This window comes from Strongylocentrotus purpuratus, unplaced genomic scaffold (assembly GCF_000002235.5).
Source record: "Strongylocentrotus purpuratus isolate Spur 01 unplaced genomic scaffold, Spur_5.0 spur5_scaffold_14, whole genome shotgun sequence".
In the NCBI taxonomy this organism is placed as follows: domain Eukaryota; kingdom Metazoa; phylum Echinodermata; class Echinoidea; order Camarodonta; family Strongylocentrotidae; genus Strongylocentrotus; species Strongylocentrotus purpuratus.
In genome coordinates, this window is record NW_022145599.1 from 7,745,965 (window position 1) to 7,769,477 (window position 23,513).

Below are 23,513 nucleotides of genomic sequence, written 5' to 3' on the forward strand. Positions count from 1 at the left end.
ACTTAGGAACTTGTCATATTATAGAGACGTTTTCATATGACGATTATGGTGCCATTTCTTCTGGACCAATCATGTCATTCTGAAAAAGATGAAAACCGTTTGTTTCTAACATTTTCATATCAGCATTCCTTCTCTCGTAAATGTCGTCGGTTAACCCTGACATCTATAAAAGACAGAGAGGTCAAATGGACGAAATAAAAATCCACTTTACAGTTTATGTTTACATCGTGAATCACTCAACCGCAAAACAACAACACAGCCGTAATTCAACTCGAAAGGGGTGTGTCAAGGGGCGTGCGCAATGCTGAGTCATTCGCGATTGTCATTCGTCAAAATGTCGTACCACTTTTCTCTCTCGTCCAATGAGCAAGTGGCACTGTCCACCTGTTAGCCAGTAATGACAACAACGTGGGCGGAGCTTGTTGTGTTTTTATTTGATAACCTGCCGTGTGATTCCACGTTGGGTTTAGTAGTAACTTCGATCACCCTAGCGAACATCACCCTAAGAACATTCAGAGCTCGAGTTCCAAACAAACTCATCAATACACCTACCCACGATAACATCGAACGTTTTCATGAGCTCTTGCAGATACATATTTTTATTCAGTGATCTGTCTTTGCAGCTAACTAGCAAGAAATTGTGAGCTTTCTGCCGGTTGGAAGGGCTTATTTTTTTTACGACTGAATGCTTTCAGGTACATATATATAGGGGACGGACGCCGGTATACACGTGGCTCACAATCGCATCGCCTGGCATTGACACTTTGATTCAGAACTCTACTTCTAAAGGTTGAAGTTATATCATCATTACAATCATCATGAAGTCGACAATATTACAACTGCTCTTGGTTTTCGTCTCGTATTCAAGTATCGTCTCAGCAGTGAAATTCACAGATCCACTTGAAGGTATGTTAAAATCTTTTATTTACACTATGTTGAAGTGTCATTTTCAATGAACCAGTGTAGTGGGAGAAATTAAAACGGAAAATGACCCAAAATACTAAAATGCTATTTTGGGGGAAATTTCGTGGAATTATTGGAATTATTGCATGGTGTCATATGAACATGAACATGAAACCGAATTAAGGTATCATTCTATCCGACTTGTATACAATATACTACTATAATATTGTTACAATGGTTGCAGGTTTCATGATTTCGATTTACAAGTCGCGAGAATTAACAACAATTTCATGTATTTTCTGTTTTGATTGGTGTTTTTTTTACGTAACATTTACTTTTATAACGACTTACTCAAAAACAATTCCGGTGCAGGGTAGGACAAGATTGTTGTGTGATTTTGAGCTCGGTCAATTCTCGACCCCTAATCCTTAACATGATTGATGGTTGCTGAGCTTCGTGAAAGAATGTAAGTGCTTATAAAACCCTTCGTCACACATTGTTGTTGTTTTCCATCTTTTGCCAAGGATTTTGACCTTGTTTAATGAACTTCACGAGAAGCAAGAGAACATGAAAAGTGACATAGCAAAGGATTATAGTTAGATATGGGAATTACGAAGGAGGGTTGTATTTTAAACGTACTAAAATAGGAGGACAGAGAGTGAGGGGATGGAGAGAGAGAGAGAGAGAGAGAGAGAGAGAAGGGGGAGAGAGAGAGAGAAAGAGAGAAGGGGGTCCCTGGGAATTGGGAGAGGGGTCAATCATCAAGTGTATTCCCCCTATTTAACCCCGCTGAGCAAGGTCAATCTACAAGTTGACGAGAGCCATACATCAGCGCAGATGCTCTCGGAGTAAACAACTTAAAGTTCACCTTAAAATCCATTGTTAGGTTCTGTCTGTTATAACGATAAACATGCATGTGAATATGATAGAAGGCATCAGTCATGGAAAAGTGGAGTTCACAAAACTTCCTTCAATGGACATTCCACATGAAGTTTTCCGCGTATGCTGGTTTAAAGAGAAAATTAAGAGGCGCTGTAAACATGTTTATCTGTTAGACAAGTCGAGTCTGGAATATTCATCTTAATAACTAGGTACCGTCGAAAAGTTTTTAATACACCACCACCACCATCACTACCACCACAACCACCACCACCACCACCACCACCACCGCCACCCTCTCCACCACCTCATTCTTCTTTGAAAGCAGAAACAAATCAAAGTGTTATTACGTGACTTTGGGAGGAAGCTGTTGGGAGAAAGAAAGAAATGAGAACAAACTAAAGCGATAAGCTTGCTGTCGCCAACCCCCCCCCCCCCTCCCACAGCCTTAGTGAACAAAATACATATAAAGTGAGACATCCCACTGGTTTAGTGATACTCTGTATGTAATTTCGGCAGACCATGTCATTAACCTACAGCACGACATGGGGTCTGAGCGTAGCTGCTCCCATCAAGCTTATACATTATTATATTACTTACCTGCTTAAACTATGATATTAATACAAGGTTTAATATGATGTGACAGGTTGTTTGGAGTACCTCGGTAGTGGGTAGGTTCGTAGAAATAGGATTGCACGAGAAAGATCACCAATAGTCCTTTTCAGGACTCCCCCAAACTCCTCTCACATGGTGTAACCGCAAGCATACTGCATATTTCTAAAGTATTCTTACGAGATCTATTGAAGTTATACTCATATCAGGAGCATCTGGAATTTCATATCGGCGAACATGATATGAATCCCATAGCCGTATACCTGGGATTCCCAGCTTGATTTCTCATTCAAGGTCAAATTTGTAAGAGGAGGGGTCAACTTGGTGAACTTTAGTTGAGCTCGATCCCCCGATCATTGAGAAACGTCCCCTCAAAAATAGTTTGATTTGTTGTTGTTGATGATTTAAACATGCATGAATTTAAATTCAATTTCCGCGTGGTATAATTAGGGAGAGCCCCCGACTCCCTGGTACAATAGTTACCATTTTATTACCGAACAGATAAACAATTTGCTGAGAAAAACAACATCAGGACACCGACCTGAGTGTTTCTGATTCCCACTTATCACAGATGTGGTAATTAGTTATTTTGATAAATGGCTCCCAAAGTTATGTAGGGCTCCCAAAGTTGTTAAGAGCCCCAAAGTTACTAGGGGTGCCTAAGTTGTTAAGGGCTGTCAAACTTGTTAAAGGCCCCCAAATCTGTTAAGGGCCCCCAAAGTAAATCGGAGGTCGATGCAGCAATTACGTAAGAGAGAGAGAGAGAGAGAGAGAGAGCAAGCGTAAGAGGGAGCTCAATTCTGAAAATTCGTACAATTAGGGGACAATTTTTTGTTTCTATTTTGGTTTAAAGGGGTGTACACGTTTCCGTAAATTTACACAACTATAGGGAATTTGTTTTTAGATTTAAAGGGAGCACATGCCTGTTGTATCCCCAAAATCCGCCTATGCCTCGGAAATGGATCACGAGTGCGATAACTTGGGGTTATTCCAGTAGACCGACAGCTCACGAGATCGACATTGTCGATATCGTGGGCTGTATAGACGCCTTTAGTATTGTGAATTGACCAATTGAGAATTTTTCCAACTTTCCTGAGTGACCTGTGAAAGTACTCGATAGCCAGCATAGCCTGAATGGGAAGGAAGGAAGCTGAAAAAGGAAGGTGTGTTTATCAGACAAGCGCTCATCGAAACAGTTATACTGATGGATAAACAAAGTTAATGTAGGTAATCTTGTCATGGCGATATGAGGAATAGTGAGAGAGAGAGAGAGAGAGAGAGAGAGAGAGAGTGGGGGGGGGGGGGGGAGGGGGGTAATCACAAACTATACTGGGTATTCACAAAGTCAAATTCAAATAGTGCATTGAAATCGAATTCTGACACAATATGATTATCATGAAAAAGCACATTAAAATAGTACTATTATAAAAAGAACCAATACAAAACAACTCCAAATTGTATGAAATTAAACAAATATGCATTTCAAATTGAACCGAAACCACCTACGAACTTCCTGCTCTTACTATTTTCCATAATGGTGTCAGAACATAATTTTACCGACACACAATAATTGATAAGTCCAGAATCGTTTGATACATTCCTAAGGAAGTTCGGACTCTTATCTAGTTTATTTTGTCGATTCCTGAGAAGGGACATCAGTCCAGGCTCTCATTAAATCAGAATGGTACCTCTTTCTCAGATCATAGAGCCATATATTTTCACAGGACTCACTTAGATCCGGACAGCAGAAATCCGTTTCCTATCTGTCCATCCTTCTTGCGAGCCCGGTCAAAAGTTGAGCACACTTTGGAATATAACTGTAAGTGATGTCCTTAAAAACTAACAAACAAAACAAAAAGTTTGATTCGTGGAATACAAAGCACAGACTAAGAGGTGCCAAAACTGTTATCAGTTTACCATGAGCATCCCAGTTTGAAGGATTGATCTGAATTTAAAAAATAAAACAAATTAGATAAAGGCCTATTTTGCACACTATTCTCTTACAACTAACACGACGTTACGTTACATGAGTGGTTATAGATAGCCTGCCAAGCAAATCTGGCAGACTTGCGATTGATCCGAATTACGTTCCTCCAACCAATCACTACCTATAACGTAACTACTACTTCTAGACGATTTTGATGTTATACCGCAGTCAAACCACCAAAGCGACTCTAAACCTGGGATAACGTAATACTCTGTTCGGTCTGTTATCGTTCGGGCGTCGATCTCGCTGATGTGACCGGGGAGTAGTGGGGAGTACCAGGCTTGTTCCATGATTGAGTTCACTGGGTCGAAAGACTCGTCGAATATCTTCCCACCGAAAGAATGACATCAATGTTGATATCTGATGAAGTGATGTGCTCGCAGCTGGGTCGCAAAAATGGGATCAATCGAATCAGCAAAAATATGTGAATATTTCCACTTTCCAGAGGTCAAAGGGATCCCTTACTTTTCAAAGAGTTTCGTGACAGCTAAATGGAAAGCCAATTCAACACCGGTGATCTTTAGGGTGGAGGTTTATTTACTTCTCAATTTTCATCTCAATTTTCAAAAAAAAAAGATTCTGGGAACTTTTGAAGATTGTAGAAAGCACCCTCTGAGGATGCTGTCATTCTCAAGTTGATGATTTCGGAAAAATGCAATTATCGGGTTCATTGCTTGACACAGTTCATAATTTTCTGATATCAGATACCTTTCTTTGATTTTTGTCTCGCCTGCGTAGCAAAAAGCGAGACATAGGCGACGGCGGTGACGGCGACGGCGGCGACGGCGACGGCGTCAACATCAAAAACTTAACCTAAGGTTAAGTTTTTGAATTTTTGATATCATTTTTAAAGTATAAGTTCTTAGTCAATGAAACTTTGACTATAGGGTAATCAAGTATCCCCAATCATGTGAGTAGAATTTCAGATCACAAAGTTAAGGTCAAAGGTCATTTCAGGCCAACAGACTTGGACTATGTTGTAGCATCATCATCGAAAACTTAACCTAAGGTTAAGTTTTTGAATTGTTGATATAATTTTGAAAGTATAAGTTCTTAGTCAATGAAACTTGGACTATAGGGTTATCAAGTCTCCCAATCATGTGAGTAGAATTTCAGGTCACTAAGTTAAGGTCAAAGGTCATTTAAGGTCAACAAACTTGGACTTTGTTGTGGCATCAACATCAAGATTTTCAAAATGCTTCTTCTTCGTTATTTTTCAACCGATTTTGATTCTGATTGTCCATTAATTAATTATGGTAATTTATGCAAATTTATTCCAAAAATAACAAAAATTGCTTCTTTTCCCTCATTTCTTGACCGATTTTGATTTGGTTTGCCTTATCTGGTAGAGCTAAATTTGGAACACTAAACTTCTACACAGAATTGTGAGATTTTGCTCCATTGATTATTTATGGTACTTTATGCAAATGAAATGAAATTATGTTCCTTCCAGGGCATCAAATTTTTATTTTTTGTCCAGTTCAAAAGTGTACCACATAAAATTTACGATATTTGTTGTTGCGAGATGCGGATGAGCACTACGTCATTGACGTTCTGGTTTATCATATTGAAGTGCGTTATGCAGGCGAGACCGCCGAGAGCGTTTCCCTTGTTTTTAGTTTGGTGTATATTTCTTATTTCATTCAAAATATCTCAATTCAATTCACAGAATATTTTCTTGGGTAAAAATTATTTGATACCACTCGTAACTCTATCTTTCTTATGATAGAGGCTTGTGGCTGCCGTGATTTTGCAAGTAATTGAAGGACTTGCGATCTATTTTATTCAATCGCAACCCTCATTATTAGACCTCGGAGCCCACTCAGTTTCACTTCTCAAGAGATAACATTTTTGCAGACGGTGGCGCAGACAGTGGCGTAGCTATGGGGCAGCTCGGGGACCCCCATTTGTATGGCAAAATCAAGGAGGAGATATAGTATAAAAGATGGGACTAGGGAGGGTAAGAGCATTAGAAACCCCTCCCACACGACCACTCACCCGATGACCTGTTTCAGTATTTGTTGTCTTCACCAATCGAGTAAAACCGTTGGTCCTAGCACTTAGCCCCTTTCCGTCACACCAGTAGCCCTCTTATTGTCTAGACTCGGACTGCATTTTCTAGTTATACTGTAGACATTTGTTTAATGTCTTGATCTTCTAGATCTGGAGTTGCAGATTATGACTAAAATCGACTGACACAATTATCTTCGCTTATTACTTTCTCAGCACGATAAACGATTCAGTTCCGGACCCCACGTGGTGTATTGCCTTAGTGGGAGTCGCAACATTATCATGAGATGGACAACATTCATTCCAAAATATACTCTAAGCAGATAAAAAAAAAAGTATGCCACATCAACATGTTAGGAACATAATATGATGTAATCGTTTCTCATGCATTATGTCTTTCCTTATATCGACCTGTTATACAAGACGTGTTTTTAAAAATCAGCACTATTTCCATTCTAAAGATTGGTTCAACCATACCTTTCAGAAACATCCTCTCATATATCGGCTCTTTACGTCACTGTCAGCTTCAGTTTATCACTACCCGATTACAATGTCTCACTGGGTCGGAGCATAATCAGCGAGATTAGAAATATTGAAAATAGGAAAAAAAAGTATGACTGCTCATCAAACATTGGTTTTGAATAGCGTGTTCTGATTTTCCCTTTGTATGACATGTCAACATCCAGGTCGAATTCAAAAGAAAAGAATATTTGTTTTGAAAGCATGTTCCGATTTCCCTCAAATGTTTGAGTCTGCGTCATTCAAAACAGATAAAATGTGATGGAAAGAAAAGTAGCTTGACGAATTACTGAAAAGTGAATCCCCTTTTCGTCACCACCCCCCTTCTCCCTGGCGCCATGAGTTAAGATCGGAAACTGGTAGGAAATTAGTTACGTAACGACACGTCGAGTTTGATCTGATGAAGTAGTGACGACTTCCACTCTTGGCAGAGAAATATTCCTTCTTTATAAAGATACAACAATTATAAATTTGTGGGTTCGTTTAAGAGAAGAAAATAAATGTTCTTAGTTTGTACACCTGTCCAGCTCTGTCCCGGATCGGAGCAGCATCCCGTTGCCTTGCACAGGTGCTTTCATGGTCGAAGAGAGGTCCCAGAATGTTCCCATCGTTTCAAATAAATGTTTCACATAAATAAATTTCTGTAGAACTAAAATGAAGGTGCATCGTTTGCTATTATTTAAAGTACATGTACGGCCTTTACCGAGTAAATCCTTCGAGCCAGGTTCTACCTTTTAGGGAAAACCCCCTCTCACATCGTTAAACTCGTAAAAAATGTTTTGATGCGGTAAGCACATTCGTGAGCTTATATTTTTTAAGCCTACCAAGAACATGGTCTCCACAGACAGAGGACCAGGGAATTGCCCCTGAGATGACCACTCCCTTTTTATTTTTTTCGGAAAGATTACTTTACAAGTAATTTTAAAGTACGCAGAAAACCTAAATTTTGTATTCTGTCATTAGTATTCCACTTCAAACACATTTGTTTTGAAAATCCTTGTAGCAATGTGTCTTAAATAACATCCTCTTTCAAATTATGATACAATATAAGTGAAATTTTGCCATCAGGTTTGGGGTCTCCCATCACTTTATAGGGGCTTTAAACATCGAACATTAGTTATAATATTGGCATTACTCAATTCAATCAATCTATTTTGTTCTGTGCCTCCCTGCAGAGTTCTTAATGAGGGAAAGACTGCGACAACAGGCAGAGGAGGAGGAGGAGCGACAACACCAGAGGAACGTCTTTCAGGAGGTACCAGTAGGAGATGTCGGCAGTGGGCGCACAACCGACGAAGGACTGGAGACAAGTACAGGAATCTTCGCCACCACCGATCTTCAGTCCACGTCAATGATGCAGAAGTTGACGACGTCGACGCGCCATCGTGAGACGCAGAGTCAGTGTTGCGTCTTGGGCGCCACGGCTGGACGAAGTGGGTTCCTCTGCAATCCTGAGAACTACAGGCCACAGGTTATCATGAGGTACGGTCTCTCGTTCTTTATCTATCCTTCTTACTCCCTCTTTCTTACTCCCTCTCTTCCTCCCTTTTGCTCTTCTACTTCTTCTCTCACTCTCCTTCATTCTCTATTAATATTTCCCTCTTTCCATGTCCCTTTCTCTTTTGATCGTTATCTCTCTTTATCTTCCTCTACAGATCGTGATCCTTTTCTCTCTTTTTCTTTCTATTTCCTTCTCTATCCCCACTCTATCCCCACTCTATCCCACTATTTGTATCAATCTCTAAGTTTGTTCTCTATCCCTGTCTATATCCCAATCTCTGTTATTATCCCCTCTGTCGTAATAGGAAGAAATACAATTCCAGGGGCTTCTTTTACAAATTTGATTAAACCCTCAAAATTGGATGACACTCGAGTTGCATTCTCATTCAATCATGTTACATGATAACTTGTCTAGGGGCGGGAGGTGGAGTCAGAGATCCGATTGTTCTCTTTTACGAACCACATCCGAATAACTTTTCGTTAGGGAAATTCAATGGCGGAGAAAAGAAAAGGAAGACTGTAATGGTTAGGAGAGCACGTACCAACAATGGGGAGACAGTCGGAATTGTTGGAGTTGTTTTCAAGAATGAAAGTCTTCCATCAGCAGTGATCATTGCCTTGTCTGAGACTAAACGTAAACACATACTTCACCGAATAATGAAGTGTGAAAACCACACTAGTCGAGTTATCAGTGACGGTTGTTTAGACTAAAAGTCACGACATCGATTGTCAAATTTCAGTGGTAGATCACGCTGAAAACACGTGATGTTGAACAAGAACTTTTGAAACTATAAGAACAAAAAGGCCACGAAAACACGTTCAAAATCATCATTATTTATCATCATCATCATCATCATCATCATCATCAGAGATGCCAGGTTGTTTTTAGGCCACAGCCTGATTCATGTCCTGTCAATCCCCTTTCCGGGTTAATATTGTCCAGCACATGTGGGACTCCAACGTATCTGAATGATGTCTCTTTTTAGGCTAATTGGATGAACCAACTGGTAAGTGGTAACCCTAACTAATTTTAAGAAGGAGAGAGAGATAACCAACAATTATTTTCTTCTCTCTTTTTTTCTCCCCTATTCTTTGCTGATAGGCACGACCCGAACAGACTGGGAAACTTCAAGGTCACCAGAGAAGACAGACAACGCTACATTGAACTTCGTCAGCACAGTAAATGCGTCTCAGGAGCCGTGCCGAGGTTGTCTGAGGAATTCCAGCGCTGCTGTAAACAAGCCTACATCGACACCCTGGACGAGGAGGTGCTCGGAGCCGCCGACGAGTTCGACATGCCCATCATGCTGGAGCTCCCTCTCCAGATCGACATCATCTCGAAACAGAGGAAGACACCCAGACATAAAAATCATAAAGTGTAGAACTCTAGGATCCACGATCGAACTACTTGAGTAAAGCAATTTGTGAGAACGCCTGCAAGTTGTCGAAAAGCTGCGTTCCTCCGAAGGGCGCCAAGTCTGCAGAACACTCACTGCGCCCCTGCACTTTACAAGGTGTACATGTACTAATGTGTGCAGTTTGAACTTTTAGAAGTCGCAAAATTGCAGTGATGCAATGATTGTACTGTTTTCTAGTAAAACATGAAGCTGTGTGTGCACTTTTACCATGCTGTACAAAGACTTGTTATACCACTCAGTATTATTATTGTAATAATTACATATTGTAATGCCTTCTGCGCTAATCATGCCTGTGGAGGTTGTTGTTGTTGTTAGGGGTGTGATTATGCCTCTTGCTGTGCACTTCACATGCTGCTGACGCAGTCACTGACGTAATCCTACGCCAGGCAAAAATGACACCGCGTGAGCCAGTCGTTGGCGCACTCCTACGTCAGTCAATTTGATACCTTTTGTGCAACGGCTTAACAATGAGGCAGCAGTGATGGAATTCCCAAGATGTTGGTGGTATTTTTCTCGCCAGACCAAGTTATGATAATAATTACGATGATAAATTATGAAGGAAGTTTGTCCCCATATCTTTCGTTATCAATAATATGACCCTACTTGATCATTGACATTATTATTATGTATAATTATTTATTTTATGTAAAGTAAACAGCGCAACAATTATTTATCAATTGAATCAGATATTTATTCATTTTTTCCAACAATAATAATCATATGATATTCATGAAATTAGTGAAGGATTCATGGATGAAGAGTGAATTTTAGTTTCTTGTAATAAATTATATTTATTATCTACCTTTTATTATCTACCTTAGTTTACCTCGTTCATAGTGAAGATCATTTTCAAAAAAGGAGCATTCGTTTAGATAGTTCATTTAGAAATATGTGGTTTACGACGTCAAAGGTTTCGACACAGGATATACCTCTATAACGTGACCAAAATGATTGGTTTAGAAGAGAACGAGTTCATCATGACCTCTCATGACTGCGGGTGAAACGTCGAGCAAATTATCCCGTGATGCTTAATAAACGCATTTTACACGAACTAGATACATTCCCACACCCCCCCCCCCCCCAAAAAAAAGATACATGTACAAAAGTACAAAACTAACTCGCAAACCTAAAGAGATTTTTTATTTCTCCACCCCCCCCCCCCCCGAAATTACAGGTCTGTTTTTGGTATTAGGTATTGAATGCACTGCCCTTATTAAGGGATACCAATGTATCAGTACCCATCTATATTAAAGAAAAATAAATTTTCTTATAAATTATAAACCTATAGATCTCGATGCAAGTTGAGAGTAAAATCTGTTATTGAGAGTATACGTGTTTCACCAGGCATAAGTTGAATAAGTCACCAAAACGGGAAGTTGGTTTTGCACTCGGAACCAATAATCGATATTGCAGTTAAGATTGCACCCGGTAAAGGAAGCCATTTAACTTTGAGTCATTTTCACATTGTGTCGGGGTTTTTTCTTCATTGTTTTACCGATTTAGTTCGTGTCACATGACGTTGGTCTGCAATTAAAATGAGGAAAGGGCGTAACTTTCATTTTGATTTCAAGATAATAGATCACATGGTATAGTGCGCATACGAAATTCGGATGCAATGCAATTGGAATGTCTATTTTGGGGGGGTTAATGCTTGTTTAATGAACTAAACCAGTCATTAATTCGCTTTTTCCATCTTGTGGTCACCACCAATGTCAGCACTATTTGCCGACTAAAACTTTCTCATTGACCCTAAAAAAAAAAAGAATTTAAATATTTTTGTAGAATATGGCCGATACAAAGAGCAACTTTTCAACGGTTGTTTTATTGGTACTCTAATGACAACGCATAAAAGAGCTGCATTGAATAGGAAGCTGAGTTGGTTTAAGTACTCTTCATGATAATAATGCATTGTGATGTTTTTAATTATTGAGCTGAATTCGTACTCGTGAAACCATTTTGAATGTGTCGTGAGTTATATATAATAATTTTTATGTTTGTACATGTATGTGTGTGTGAGAGTGGTTTTATCGTTCATGTGTATATAACTTTATATAATATTTCAAGAAATGTTGTAAATAAAAATAGTCATTTGGAATGTCAAACTATTTTTCTAATCGTATTTATTTGGTCTGTTTATTGTTATCGTTCAGTCACACAAAAGTATAGGCCTAATATGCATACTAAGCCTAATTGCGGGTACAGCTAGTCAATTGCTTTTTCTCATCGGAATATGTAGTATCCTTACGCCACACATTTTAATAACGAGTGTGAGCTCATGATCGAGAACGGAAATGTTTGTGACAAATGTGATTCGTTTGTGAGAAAGGAAGCGGAATAGTACATTTTAGAGGGATGAAAAGAGACATGTAATGAGGAAACTGAAGAGAGCAAGTCCAGAAAGAAAGGGATGAGAGAGGATCGGAGAAAGGGAAGAGGGGTGGGTACAAGAAATCTGCATTTCCGTGGTTTATTTCCAGCCCCAGATCTGTAACATCCATGAAATAAATGGATTTCTATGGAATGCGCAGGCCAGGCCCGTTATACTTGTGGGGGAAAAGATAAATGATACAATTAATTTTATGTGTTCTAAATGGCGAATGGATCTTTTTCGTGTATTTTATTTTTCCCTATCTAGTCGAATCCCTCTCAAACATGTATTATTACTCTTAATCTCTTATTACTTGTATATCTCATATTCACTCTCGCTCTCTCTCTCCCTCTTTCCCCTCTATCTTTTCTCTCTCTTCTCTCTCTCTCTCTCTCTCTCTCTCTCTCTCTCTCTCTCTCTCGTCTTTTCCATGGAAGGCCTACATTTATCTTCTCTTTCCTTGTATTTTCTCATATTTCGCCGAGTGGATAAAACAACATAATCTTGTAAAAAGTATGCATAGAATACCCCGTTAGTTATTTAAAGACATGTTGGAAACGTTGCGGTGACACGGTAACAGGGCACGGTAATAGTTATTACAAATAATGATTACGATGACTGAATCAATTCAGGGTCCTGTATCCGTTCCAAACGCCTGCATGGCTCACACAATAAGTAACCTTATGTCTAATTTGTCGTCATCTTTTTAATCTTTTATTTTCTGATTGCGCTAGACTATCCCCAGGAAATTCGAACTGAAAGACGCGTTTGACCCAAAACAAAGTTACACCGATTACAGCACGTCCGATTTATGTCATGCTTTCAAACACGTGCGAATCTAACGCACGAAGATCTTATCGTTTACGGAGGAAGAGCACGAGAGATAATTTAACATGCAGAAGGCGAGGTGAATGATTGGTCTAAACAAGTGGAAAGGAGATAAAGCAGTAAAGAGAGTGACAGAAACCATACGAGAAGACGAGAGGGGGCGGCAGACAGATGTAGAGAGACAGAGAGAAAAAGGGGGACGGGGGGAGAAAGTGAGAGACCGATAAAGAAAATAAGATGGGAGAGCAAGAGAAAGGGGGAGAGGCCGAGACATAGAGAGAGAGAGAGAGAGAGAGAGAGAGAGAGAGAGAGAGAGAGAGAGAGAGAGAGAGAGAAGGTGGACCGGGGGGGGGGGGAATAAAGCAAAAAATTGGAGTGGGGTAACATATTGGTGGACAAAGATAAATGACAAATTAAATCATGGCATCGGTTTAGAATACAAATCCATTTTATTTTTCATTAACAAATTTTGAGTTGCAATTTTATTTGATACTCATGTATCATCAATCATAATGTGAAAGCAATCGTTCTTGAAATGTATTCAATTGTAAGTCATTAACAATAACATATCAAGGGTGATATTGAATTCACAAGATTTACTGGACAAGACAAATTTTACAATCTCATAAATTCCAATTCTCTCAATTGTTTACATCTGTCATTACATTAATCATTGTAACGACATCTGCTTAACCTCATATTGCCAAAGTTTCAGAACCGTTGCAGAAAGATAAATAGGTCAGAACAGGCGCGTACACAGGGGGGGGGGGGGGGGGGAAGAAGGGGGTTTGGGGGTTAAAACCCCCCCCCTTTGGTATTTTTGTGTGTGTAAACCCCCCCCTCCCCCCCTTTGGATTTTTAATTTTTTTTTTTATTACAAAAAAAAAATTTAAAAAATAAAAAAATCCCATGGCTGACCTAAAAAAGCTTACCTTACCCCCCCCCCCCCCACCGAGCAAAATGTCAAATTTTCAAATTTCGAGACCAAAAAAAAAAAAAGAAATGCCCCCCCCCCCCCCCCCCCCCCCCCCCGCTTATTTAGCGGCTGGCTGAGTCGTTGCAAAATTTTCGGCCCGATTTATAATTTATAAATGTTAAACCCCCCCCCCCCCCCTTGAAAAAATCCTGCGTACGCGCCTGGGTCAGAAAGTATTTGCTGTTTTCAGCATTGAGTAGATGATTGTTCATGTAAGTTTTTCAGCAAACTTGGGTTTGAGAACCCCTCATTCTAAAATGTTCTAAAGATGCTATGCCCTTGACATGGAACATGATATATTTCCGATCATGCTTGGCAGCAACGATTAGTACTGTCCTCCGATTGAAAGTTTAAGTTCAATGCTATACGAAATAACATAATAAAACGATTTAATTTTAAACTGTTCCTTTTATGTTTTTACAGTCAAAATATAACGTATATAAATGGAAAATTAAACAAGATTATGTATGTGAAGATTGTAATACCATTGAAACATCACATATGAGTTGAAAATTGCAACATGTTTGATATATCATTTGTTTGGATTAGATATCAACATAAATGAGAAGACTTTAGTGATTGGATATGAAATAGGCAAGTTAGATAATTACTTGGCAAACATTTTGATTAATTATGCTGAATATGTTTATTATTACTAGTTGAAAACAAAAAACAAATTGAATGGTAGAACTTTTTTAACTGATTTGAATATAAATTGATGTCTCATTTCTATTCTAAAACAAAAGCAAATGTTAATGAAAAACAGGTAAAAGCTTTAACTGATATGCTAAGATAATGTTTTAAATTTACATGTATTATATATATATATATATACATGTATGATTTTTTTTTTTAATGTTATTGTGAACATCGTAGATATGTGAAGTTAAGTTCCCTGAAAGGTTTAAAAGAAGGGGAAAATGTTTCTGAGGATTTTTAATAAGTTTTGTTTTTACAATGTACTTTTCAAATTAGCAACTAGTAACATAGTTTGTTAAAATATTCTGTACCTTCAAGTCAAAATTCCAATTACATGTTGTACACGACAACAGATGGTGCTATATCAGAATGAGTTTGACCAACCAGTTTCTAATTCTCTGTTGAGCAAGAACAAAAGCAAAGAATAGAAGCCATGTTGTGACCTATTGACGCCAAGATGACCAAACTCTGTATATAGATGGCTCTGGTGAATGGCAGGATTTGACATAAGCTCAAGATGCAAGATCCAGAAATTTAAGAGGAAAATTATCTTGATTTGATGGAGAAATTGGCATTTCATTTCATTAAATTTGTCAGAAAATTTAAAGTATCAACTTCATCATAGTTGTCTTGCCAATTGATGGCAAGCTGGGATAATTGCACATTATACCTATAAGGGTACGTTCCCTTTAAAGGAGTTTTCCATCCTTCATGAATTTTTAAAGGTATAGACCAGTTCTGGCCATGCGATTGCGTTGTGAAAGAAAGGTTGTGGAATAGATCAGAAAAGGTTGATCATCTAACAAAGAAGTATTGGTGTGTACTGCAAGGTTCTGGGTTCTGGAATCATCACAATGAGAAGAAATTTGGCCCAGTCTTGGTAAAGTTACAAGCACTGTACACAGATCTATATCTATCCAGTCCGGATAGATATAATAATTTACCAAATACATAAATTATTAGGCGGTTTCCCAGCAAAATTTGTATCATCACGTATTAGTTAAAACATATTCTTTCACATGATTGGTAGTAAGAGCTTCCATTTCATTTTTTTGAGAGGGGGGGGGGGGGGGGGGGGTTCCAAAACTGGTCTTTACCTTTAACAGCTCATTTTACCTTACAACCTCTTGAATAGTTCATCAAGCAAGTTCACAATGGTTTTCTAGAAAGTTTGCCCCTTAACAATTGCTACACTTGATCATTTCACTGCTTAAAATTATGTGAGTAATTTGCAGGAGGCTACGGCAATTACTTTGCATTTTGACAGAAAATTGCACTTGGTTGCTATACTTGAAAATTGGCAGTTTTCAGATAAAATTTGCTACCTTGATACATGTACTTTTACAACAACTTTTAAATTTAACTAGAAATAATGATTTGAACGATAAGTCTAGTATATGCACAGAATTTCATTTTAAGATTTCAGCCTTTGTGTCAAATATGATTTAATTGATAATTTAGATCAAATTGATCAATTAATCAATATAAACCACAGACTTTTCAATAACAGCAAAATCAGTCAGCATTTATGTTCATCATCAACCCTGGATGGTTCATTTGATCCAAAGTACTTCAATATAGCATGAGGTTTGATAATTCTAGTACAAAAACCCTAATAACATATTCTTTTTTTCTAATTCATAAAGTTTTTGATCATTTCAAAATGATCCTTCAGACCTTCACCCTCCAGTTAAAGAACATTCTATATAACAGGTATTTCCCTGGCTCAAATCACTCCTCCCAACATCTCTCTTGGTTTTGCAGCACACCAACATTAGTCAAAATGACAACATTTTACCAGCCTAGTGGATCATCATAATATATTCTTCATCTTGCCCCCAAAATATTGCTCTACATACTTTCACAAGACATGATTTGTTCTTGCTAAAGTCAAATACACCACATTATTCATTGTTCAAGATATTGTAGAAGTGTTTAGGTGAGCTTCTGTATTAGAATCTACATGACCAGCTTTGAGCTAGAAGCTCATCAAATCAAATCAAATATAATGAGAATGGCCATCAACATTTCCTTGTTGTATCAGGTATCTTGTTATGTCAGAGCCCTTTTCAACAACTTTCCACTGTATTCAAGATGGCGTCTTTGAAGCAATCTCTTAGCACTTTGCAGAATGCCCTACCACAAAAATAACTCTAACCATATTCCTAATCCTAACTTTGACCTTACCCCAAACCTAATACATCGTTTCTGATGCACAGTGGGGTAATCGGCAATCAAGACCTCTTGCAAATATCGTAATATGAACTGATATGAACTGCATATTACCTTTCAAATATAAAGCATGTAACATGTATGTCATATAAAAGAGGAGGGGTGATAGCTCAGTGGTAGAGCAGTGGTCTCCTAACCTAGAGGTCCCGGGTTCGAAACCAAGTCAAAGCGCTTGTGCCCTTTGGTAAGGCATTAATCCTCATTACCAAGTCCCTTGGAGAGGACGTAGGGCCCTCAGTCCCCTGGTTGCTTACTTAAAAGCATAAATACATGCTTTCTTAGCAGTCAGGTAAAACAATAATCGAACCAAACCAATATGTTTGGTACAGGCCAAAGAAATATTTCATCTACTACTACTACTACTGCTAATAATAGTGTAAACTTATAGAGCGCACACACTGTTCAGGGATGCTCATGGTGCTAGCTCAGCAAAAGTTCTCTTTAATACATGCACAAGTAAAGTAAATGTTTATTTGATAATAGAGTTACACTATCAGAAACTCAAAAACAATTTTGCAACATTTGTATCACCCATTACAATCCTGAGCTCTGCCCAGTGGGGCCTGGTGCCCTCCAGCTGCTCCGTTCACTGACAATTCAAGGGACTGTCTCCAATCCCGTTGGAAAATTTTCCGCTTGTACACCTTAGTCCTGACCCATCTGTCAATGCATCTGTATGTTGCATCCTGAAGCAACTTATGTGACCTATCCCAGCATGCATCATCATGATCGAAGGATTCTAACCGAAAGCTGTGGTACCTCGCCATCGTACCTGTCTGTCATGAAAAGAAAAAAAATCATGAACAAAATGGAAAGATAAGGATAGAGTGAATACCAGAACAGAACATTTCTCTCAGAAATTCACTGTATATGCAAAATATAACGATGTATGAGATATCCCTCTCGTTGCAGCATCACTTGATTTGATAAAAGTCGGGATTTTATCAAATTTTCAATCAAAGGGGCATTTCTGTCTCATTATCCATCTGACAAAAATGGTAACCAAAGTACACGCACTCATACAAAATCTCAAATTACATTTGAAAATTTGTATATTTTCAAAGAATAACCTGTGGAGAACTAAAAAGGTGTTAAATTTGGGTGAAATGGTTGAAAGTTGGCGCCCTTCTGTCATTGCGCTGAGTGAGCAGACTATAATCTCACTGCATGATTAGAATGATAACAATGCCAACAATAAATCTGATATATTCATATATGTTGAGTGATATATTAAAAAAAATCATCTTGCTGACATTTTTTAGCTTCTTCGTGGCCGACTGGGTGACGTACTCACCAGAAAAAGGGGATTCCATGTCATGATAGGATGAGACTGCCAACTCACAGGCTTCTTCATTCTCCATCCTGTTGGTGGGAATAGGACGAGAGAGAGAAAGAGGGAGGGAGGGAGGGAGGGAGGGAGGGAGGGAGGGAGGGAGAGAGAGAGAGACGATAAATAATAGGGAATGAGATATGTGGGATGGAATGTGGAGAGAGGGAGAGAGTGAGAGTGCGAAAGAGAGCGAAAGAGAGAGCGATAGAGAGAGAATCAGAAAATACATGAAAGACAGGACAAATAGTTAGACAAAAAGGAGAAAGAGAAAGAGAGAGAGAGAGAGTGAGGGAGAGAGAGAAAGAGAGAGAGAGACAGACGATAAATAATAGGAATGAGATATGTGAGACAGAATGTGGAGAGAGAGCGAGAGAGTGAGAGAGAGAGAGAGAGAGAGAGAGAGAGAGTGATGGAGAATATAAACAGGCAAAAGTATTTATTTTGATTTTTAAATCAGTATGTTGCATATTTTATGATTTCACATATACCTAGCACATGCCTGTTATGAGTAATGTATGATCATCCAAAAACTTTTCCTTCTTCAGTTTTCCATTGCAACTCTGTAGAAGGCTTAAATGACTGATGAACTTGTTTTACACCCACTATAAAGCCTATCAGAACTTTTAAAATGCAGTAAGCGTCTTACCTGACATACGCCAGTCCTATACATGCTCCCAGGTCTGTATCCCGGAGTAGTCTCATCTCTACAATCTCACCGCACCCCATCAGCAGGTCCCCTAGATCCTCCTTGCTTAGATTGGTTGGTAGTCCTGTCAGTTCTAACACATTGGGACCTTCAAGAACCTAGACACAAAATGAAAGAGTTATTATACGAACATTTGAAACCCTTTAAAGACTCTGGGAAGATTCTAGTGATAACTAAATGGATTAGAGCCTTTCGAGGGGAGTCCAATCGACTCTCACACATTTGTTCCTTTGAGAGCCTAAATCGAAAAATGGGAAATAGATGGTAGTTTATTCAACTCTGACACATTGGGATCTTTTAAGGCTTTGACATGAGATGAAAGAGTATAAAAAGCTTTAAAAAGATGTGACATGACAACGTAAAGAAAAGGTTACATTTAATAGCTTTGCAATTTACTGCAGGTTCGAACCAATGAATCTTATACAAACAAGCAACTTCTTTCAATAGTTATAAATTAATTATGTTAAAAAATGAATGATAAGGAATGTCATTGTTTCAGTCTGTCTGGTAAGGAAAAAATTACCCTTTGAAGGGGTATTCGAACCTGTGAGCTGTTTTCATCGGCTGATCTTGTTCTGTGCTGTGACATTGGAGGTTCATAGCTTGTATCCACATCAGCATCGCATGATGATCTCTTACCTCTCCTTTCACCAGTACCATCGCTAGACGACACACCATCATCCCCAGAACTTTGACATTTTCCTTTTGTTATAAGACCTCTAGCTCTTCTCCTCAGGTTCTCATCTAGCGAGCCTCCGACGGACGATTTGAACGGCATCCCCTTCATCACCTTGGAGATCATGTCAGGGAAGTCCTTGTCATTCCTGAGGTCAAAGGTCGGTGCGGACCTGATGGACGAGCCAGAGGAGTCATACTGCGCATTGAAGTTTGTCTCGATCTCGAACTGAGACTGCCGTCCCAAGAACATCTGCATTAAACGGGCTTTCCCTTCTTCTACATCTCCGTTTCCTGAGAAAGAATATAATGTCATCCGACACTACTAAGTAACTCATTTTGCTACAACTGGTTTCACGTTATTAAAGGTAAAGACCAGTTATAGTCATGCGATTGTATTGTGAAAGAAACGTTGTAGAATCGATCAGAAAAGGTTGATCATCTAGCATCTAGCATCTGCAAGGTTCCGGAATCATCAAAATGATAAGAAATTTGGCCCACTCTTCGTAAAGTTACAAGCACTATACACAGAAAGATGTTTATAGGACTACCCTATATCTCTCACAGACCATGAGAGAAACAAATATACCAAATATATGAATTAGTAGGCGGTTTCCCGGCAAATTTTTTATCATCATGTATTAGTCAAAACATATTCTTTCACATGATTGGTAATGAGAGCTTCCATTTCATTTTTTGAAATGGGGGCGTTTCCAATACTGGTCTTTACCTTTAATACATTAATCCAACTTCTGGATCTCAAATCAGTACATGAATAAGTGATGAGGATAAAGTGGTAGCTCCATCCAGCAATGAACTCCCAACAACAGAAGTTTAGTGCCCACAGTCTAGATATCTTAAGTCTGTTAATCATTTCTATTTGTCATTACATCAATTTGTTGAAGATCACTATTATGAAGGTAAGAATCAACTCTTTAAATACACAAATAAATCCTTGGAAGATTGGGCATTCTTCAAAAATTCACTTCTGGAATCTGGAGACTGGAAGGAGATTTTATCAGCCCAAAATGTAAAATTCTAGCACAATTTCTTCAAAGGTGAGCACAACTTTGGTCCCAGCTCCACACATTCAAAATTTTGAAACCATGATGATAGTTTTGGGAGTTTTTTTACAGTGATTTAACAGAAACTAAAATATATTCCTCACTGGATATGATTTCTGTGAATATCTGCTGTCATCCTTCTCTTTCAAAATACCAACTGCTACACCAAACCAAGCAGAACAAAATAAGTCTTTCATGCAGTGTATGAGATGTCTACTGGTGTGATTAAATTTTTTTTTTTTTTAAATACAATAGTCCTAAAGTAAATTTGGAAGGATCAAGAAGAGCAATGGACCTTTTCATTTATTTTTGTTGAAAAAATTGATCCACATGAAATATCATCTTTGATTATTATAAGCCTAATGAACAGAGAAAAAGTATTAAAAGCAGTGATTATTTTCCCCATTTTTAGTGGTTTTATGTTGGCATTTTAAATTAAATCGAGGTGGGGGTGCTCACCATTATTAGGTAATCCAATACGTTCAAGTTCTTTGACCTGCAATACACTGGGTTTGGTCTTCTTGAAAGCATCTTCCATCACTCTCCCTCTGCCTCTGCCTCTGGGATGGGGACGGGGCACTCGCTCGGGTAGCGTAGAACTTCTTCCACTTCCTCTTTTAGGCTTAGGGGCACCGTTAACAGGCCGAGAAGACAGAGGGTTCCCTATATCATGGGTGGCTTTCCGCTTTCGCTCTAGCTATGTATGGATGAGGGAGGAAAAAGATGGTCAGTAAGAGATAGAAAAAGAGAGAAAGACAGCAAGAGAGACAGAGAGAGATATAGAGAGAGGGATAATGAGAGATAGACATAAAAAACATAGAAAGAGACAAACAGAAAGAGAGAAGATAAAATAAATAAAAGAAAGCATAACAGAATTAACATTCATAACACATGGGCTAGTATACAGAAACTTAAACGTGCATTGAGAAGGCGACTTGTTAAACTCGCCAAGGTGTCATGTTTAAGACGAGAAGGCGACTTGTTAAAACTCACAGTTTTGCCACCTTGACTTACCAACGGTGTCTTGGCGAGTTTCAGCAACTGGCTCCTGGGACTTACAATGCGCCCTGGTAGTTTTAATAAGTCACGATCTTGCATTCTAAAACGTGGCGCCTTAGTGTCTTTTAACATGTTTAACACCTAGTCTTCCTGACCTGGACAAGTCATCTTCTTGCTGCACATTTAAGCTTCCATACTAGTACGACAACACTAAACACAGTAGTACTGACTCTCCTTTACTGATGGTCTTTTCTTTGTTCTAAAAATCCTTTTATTAAGAATTCATCAATGCTGAAACAGCATTATCATTTAACGCTGAAAAGGAAGAATACATAGTAACCAGAAGTGGCAAATTGGTCCATCTGTGGAAGCACTGACCCCCCCCCCCCCCCCCCCCCCCCCCCCCCCCCCCCCCCCCCCCTCCCCCCCTCCCCCCCCCCACCACCACAACAAGTAATGTAAGTAACTAACCTGGTCATAGTAGGCCTGTGGAAGGGGAATGTCCAATGGGTTGATAGCTCTTCTCACACCTCGGCCAATCGATGGAACAAACATAGGGGGCGTTGCATATGAAGGAGGAGGTGACCTTTCTTCGGATGGGACATCAAAGACACAATCCATGAAGATTTCTTCCTCTAAGTCCAACAGGTCCATTTCTGCGTCTTGCTTCTCAATGTTAACCTCTTTTACTGATTGGCATTTCATACTTCTAGTTGAGAGTAGATGTCGGTCGATCTAGAGTTGACAAGATATAATAATAATTGTTGGCATTTGTACATGCTAAGGCTTTAAATTATGTCTTCTTTAGAAAGAGAAGTTCTAAAGTAAATCTAGATAAACATATTTTTTACTTTTAGAGTCGAAGTAGAGGAGTAGAGGAAGAATAAAGAAGAAAACAAAAACAAAGAGGAAGATGAGAAGACGGAGAATAGGAGGAGGAGGCTCAAATACGTCAGTAACCTTCTACAAGTACACACTGTATATGTATAAGTGATTCTAGAAAGAAAAAAATCATTTTGACTTTGATCTGGTCTGAGCAGAGCGATCATTTTCATAACAAAACAAGTGGCGCTAGTGTACCTTCGTATCCATTTTTGACCTGTGACTCCAGGGCAGCGTTTCTCGAAACTGTCATAGATCTAGACCTAACAACAAGTTCACCGACATCCCATTGAAACGCGTGTATTAAGTTTAACACGCGTTTCAATGGGATGTCGGTGAACTTGAAGTTAAGACGATTTCGAGAAACGCTGCCCCGCATTGAGATGCTCTAGACTACTAGAACATACCAAAAAAATCAACTAAAGTCTAAACATGTTGTTACCGGTACGATGCCCGCGCCCGGTACCTACATGAAATTGAATGAATGGGACACACCACGGTCGATTGCAAAATCTTGGAAATCCCCAGTCTAATATATGCACAACCTCAGAATAAAATTTAACAACTACTATTTCATTGCTTATTTTGAGCAACACTAAATTAAGCTAAATCTTCAAAGATAACTCACCTGATAAAGCTCTATTTTGGAGTAACCCTGGTTTATTTTATTCTTAGAGCTCAACACGGGCAGACTTAGAAGACCTTATATTCCAAGAGATTCTACTTCACTGCGATTTCTGTTTCTGTGCATAAAGACAAGTTAGGCTACTCTGACTTAGTTACGTAGTACGCCCTGGCTATCCGTTAGTATTGCAGTGAATTGGATACAAGATGTGACATCCTTCAAAATAAAATACTACGGACCAGAACATGTATAATGAAGTTTTTAAAAGTCTTTTAAAAGGTCTAGTCTGAGGAATTATGTA

The 23,513-nt window shown here is 38.8% G+C and overlaps 2 protein-coding genes across 2 annotated transcripts; one reads left to right on the forward strand and one right to left on the reverse strand.

The window, feature by feature from the left end:
• Positions 1-460: 460 nt before the first annotated feature.
• LOC753615 lies at positions 461-11,590 on the forward strand. The gene is made up of 3 exons (XM_001182835.4): positions 461-906; positions 8,086-8,392; positions 9,513-11,590. The coding sequence occupies exons 1-3, from the start codon at positions 819-821 to the stop codon at positions 9,790-9,792; spliced, it is 675 nt and encodes a 224-aa protein (XP_001182835.3). The 5' UTR covers positions 461-818; the 3' UTR covers positions 9,793-11,590.
• A 5,542-nt stretch (positions 11,591-17,132) lies between these two features.
• LOC753625 lies at positions 17,133-23,312 on the reverse strand. Its single transcript, XM_030984100.1, has 7 exons — positions 23,216-23,312; positions 22,177-22,440; positions 21,166-21,403; positions 19,512-19,936; positions 18,908-19,065; positions 18,226-18,293; positions 17,133-17,707 (listed from the first exon to the last, which is right to left on the reverse strand). Exons 2-7 carry the CDS (start codon positions 22,408-22,410, stop codon positions 17,655-17,657), a joined length of 1,176 nt encoding a protein of 391 aa, XP_030839960.1. The 5' UTR covers positions 22,411-22,440; positions 23,216-23,312; the 3' UTR covers positions 17,133-17,654.
• Positions 23,313-23,513: the final 201 nt, after the last annotated feature.

Coding starts and splice junctions, on each gene's coding strand:
- LOC753625 (XM_030984100.1), bottom strand. CDS start 22,410: ATGAAATGCCAATCAGTAAAAGAGGTTAACATTGAGAAGCAAGACGCA. Junction 19,066..19,511: donor CCGATGAAAACAGCTCACAG/GTTCGAATACCC, acceptor TTTTGTGTCTAG/GTTCTTGAAGGTCCCAATGT. Junction 17,708..18,225: donor CATGGAATCCCCTTTTTCTG/GTGAGTACGTCA, acceptor TTTTCATGACAG/ACAGGTACGATGGCGAGGTA.
- LOC753615 (XM_001182835.4), top strand. CDS start 819: ATGAAGTCGACAATATTACAACTGCTCTTGGTTTTCGTCTCGTATTCA. Junction 907..8,085: donor ATTCACAGATCCACTTGAAG/GTATGTTAAAAT, acceptor GCCTCCCTGCAG/AGTTCTTAATGAGGGAAAGA. Junction 8,393..9,512: donor AGGCCACAGGTTATCATGAG/GTACGGTCTCTC, acceptor CTTTGCTGATAG/GCACGACCCGAACAGACTGG.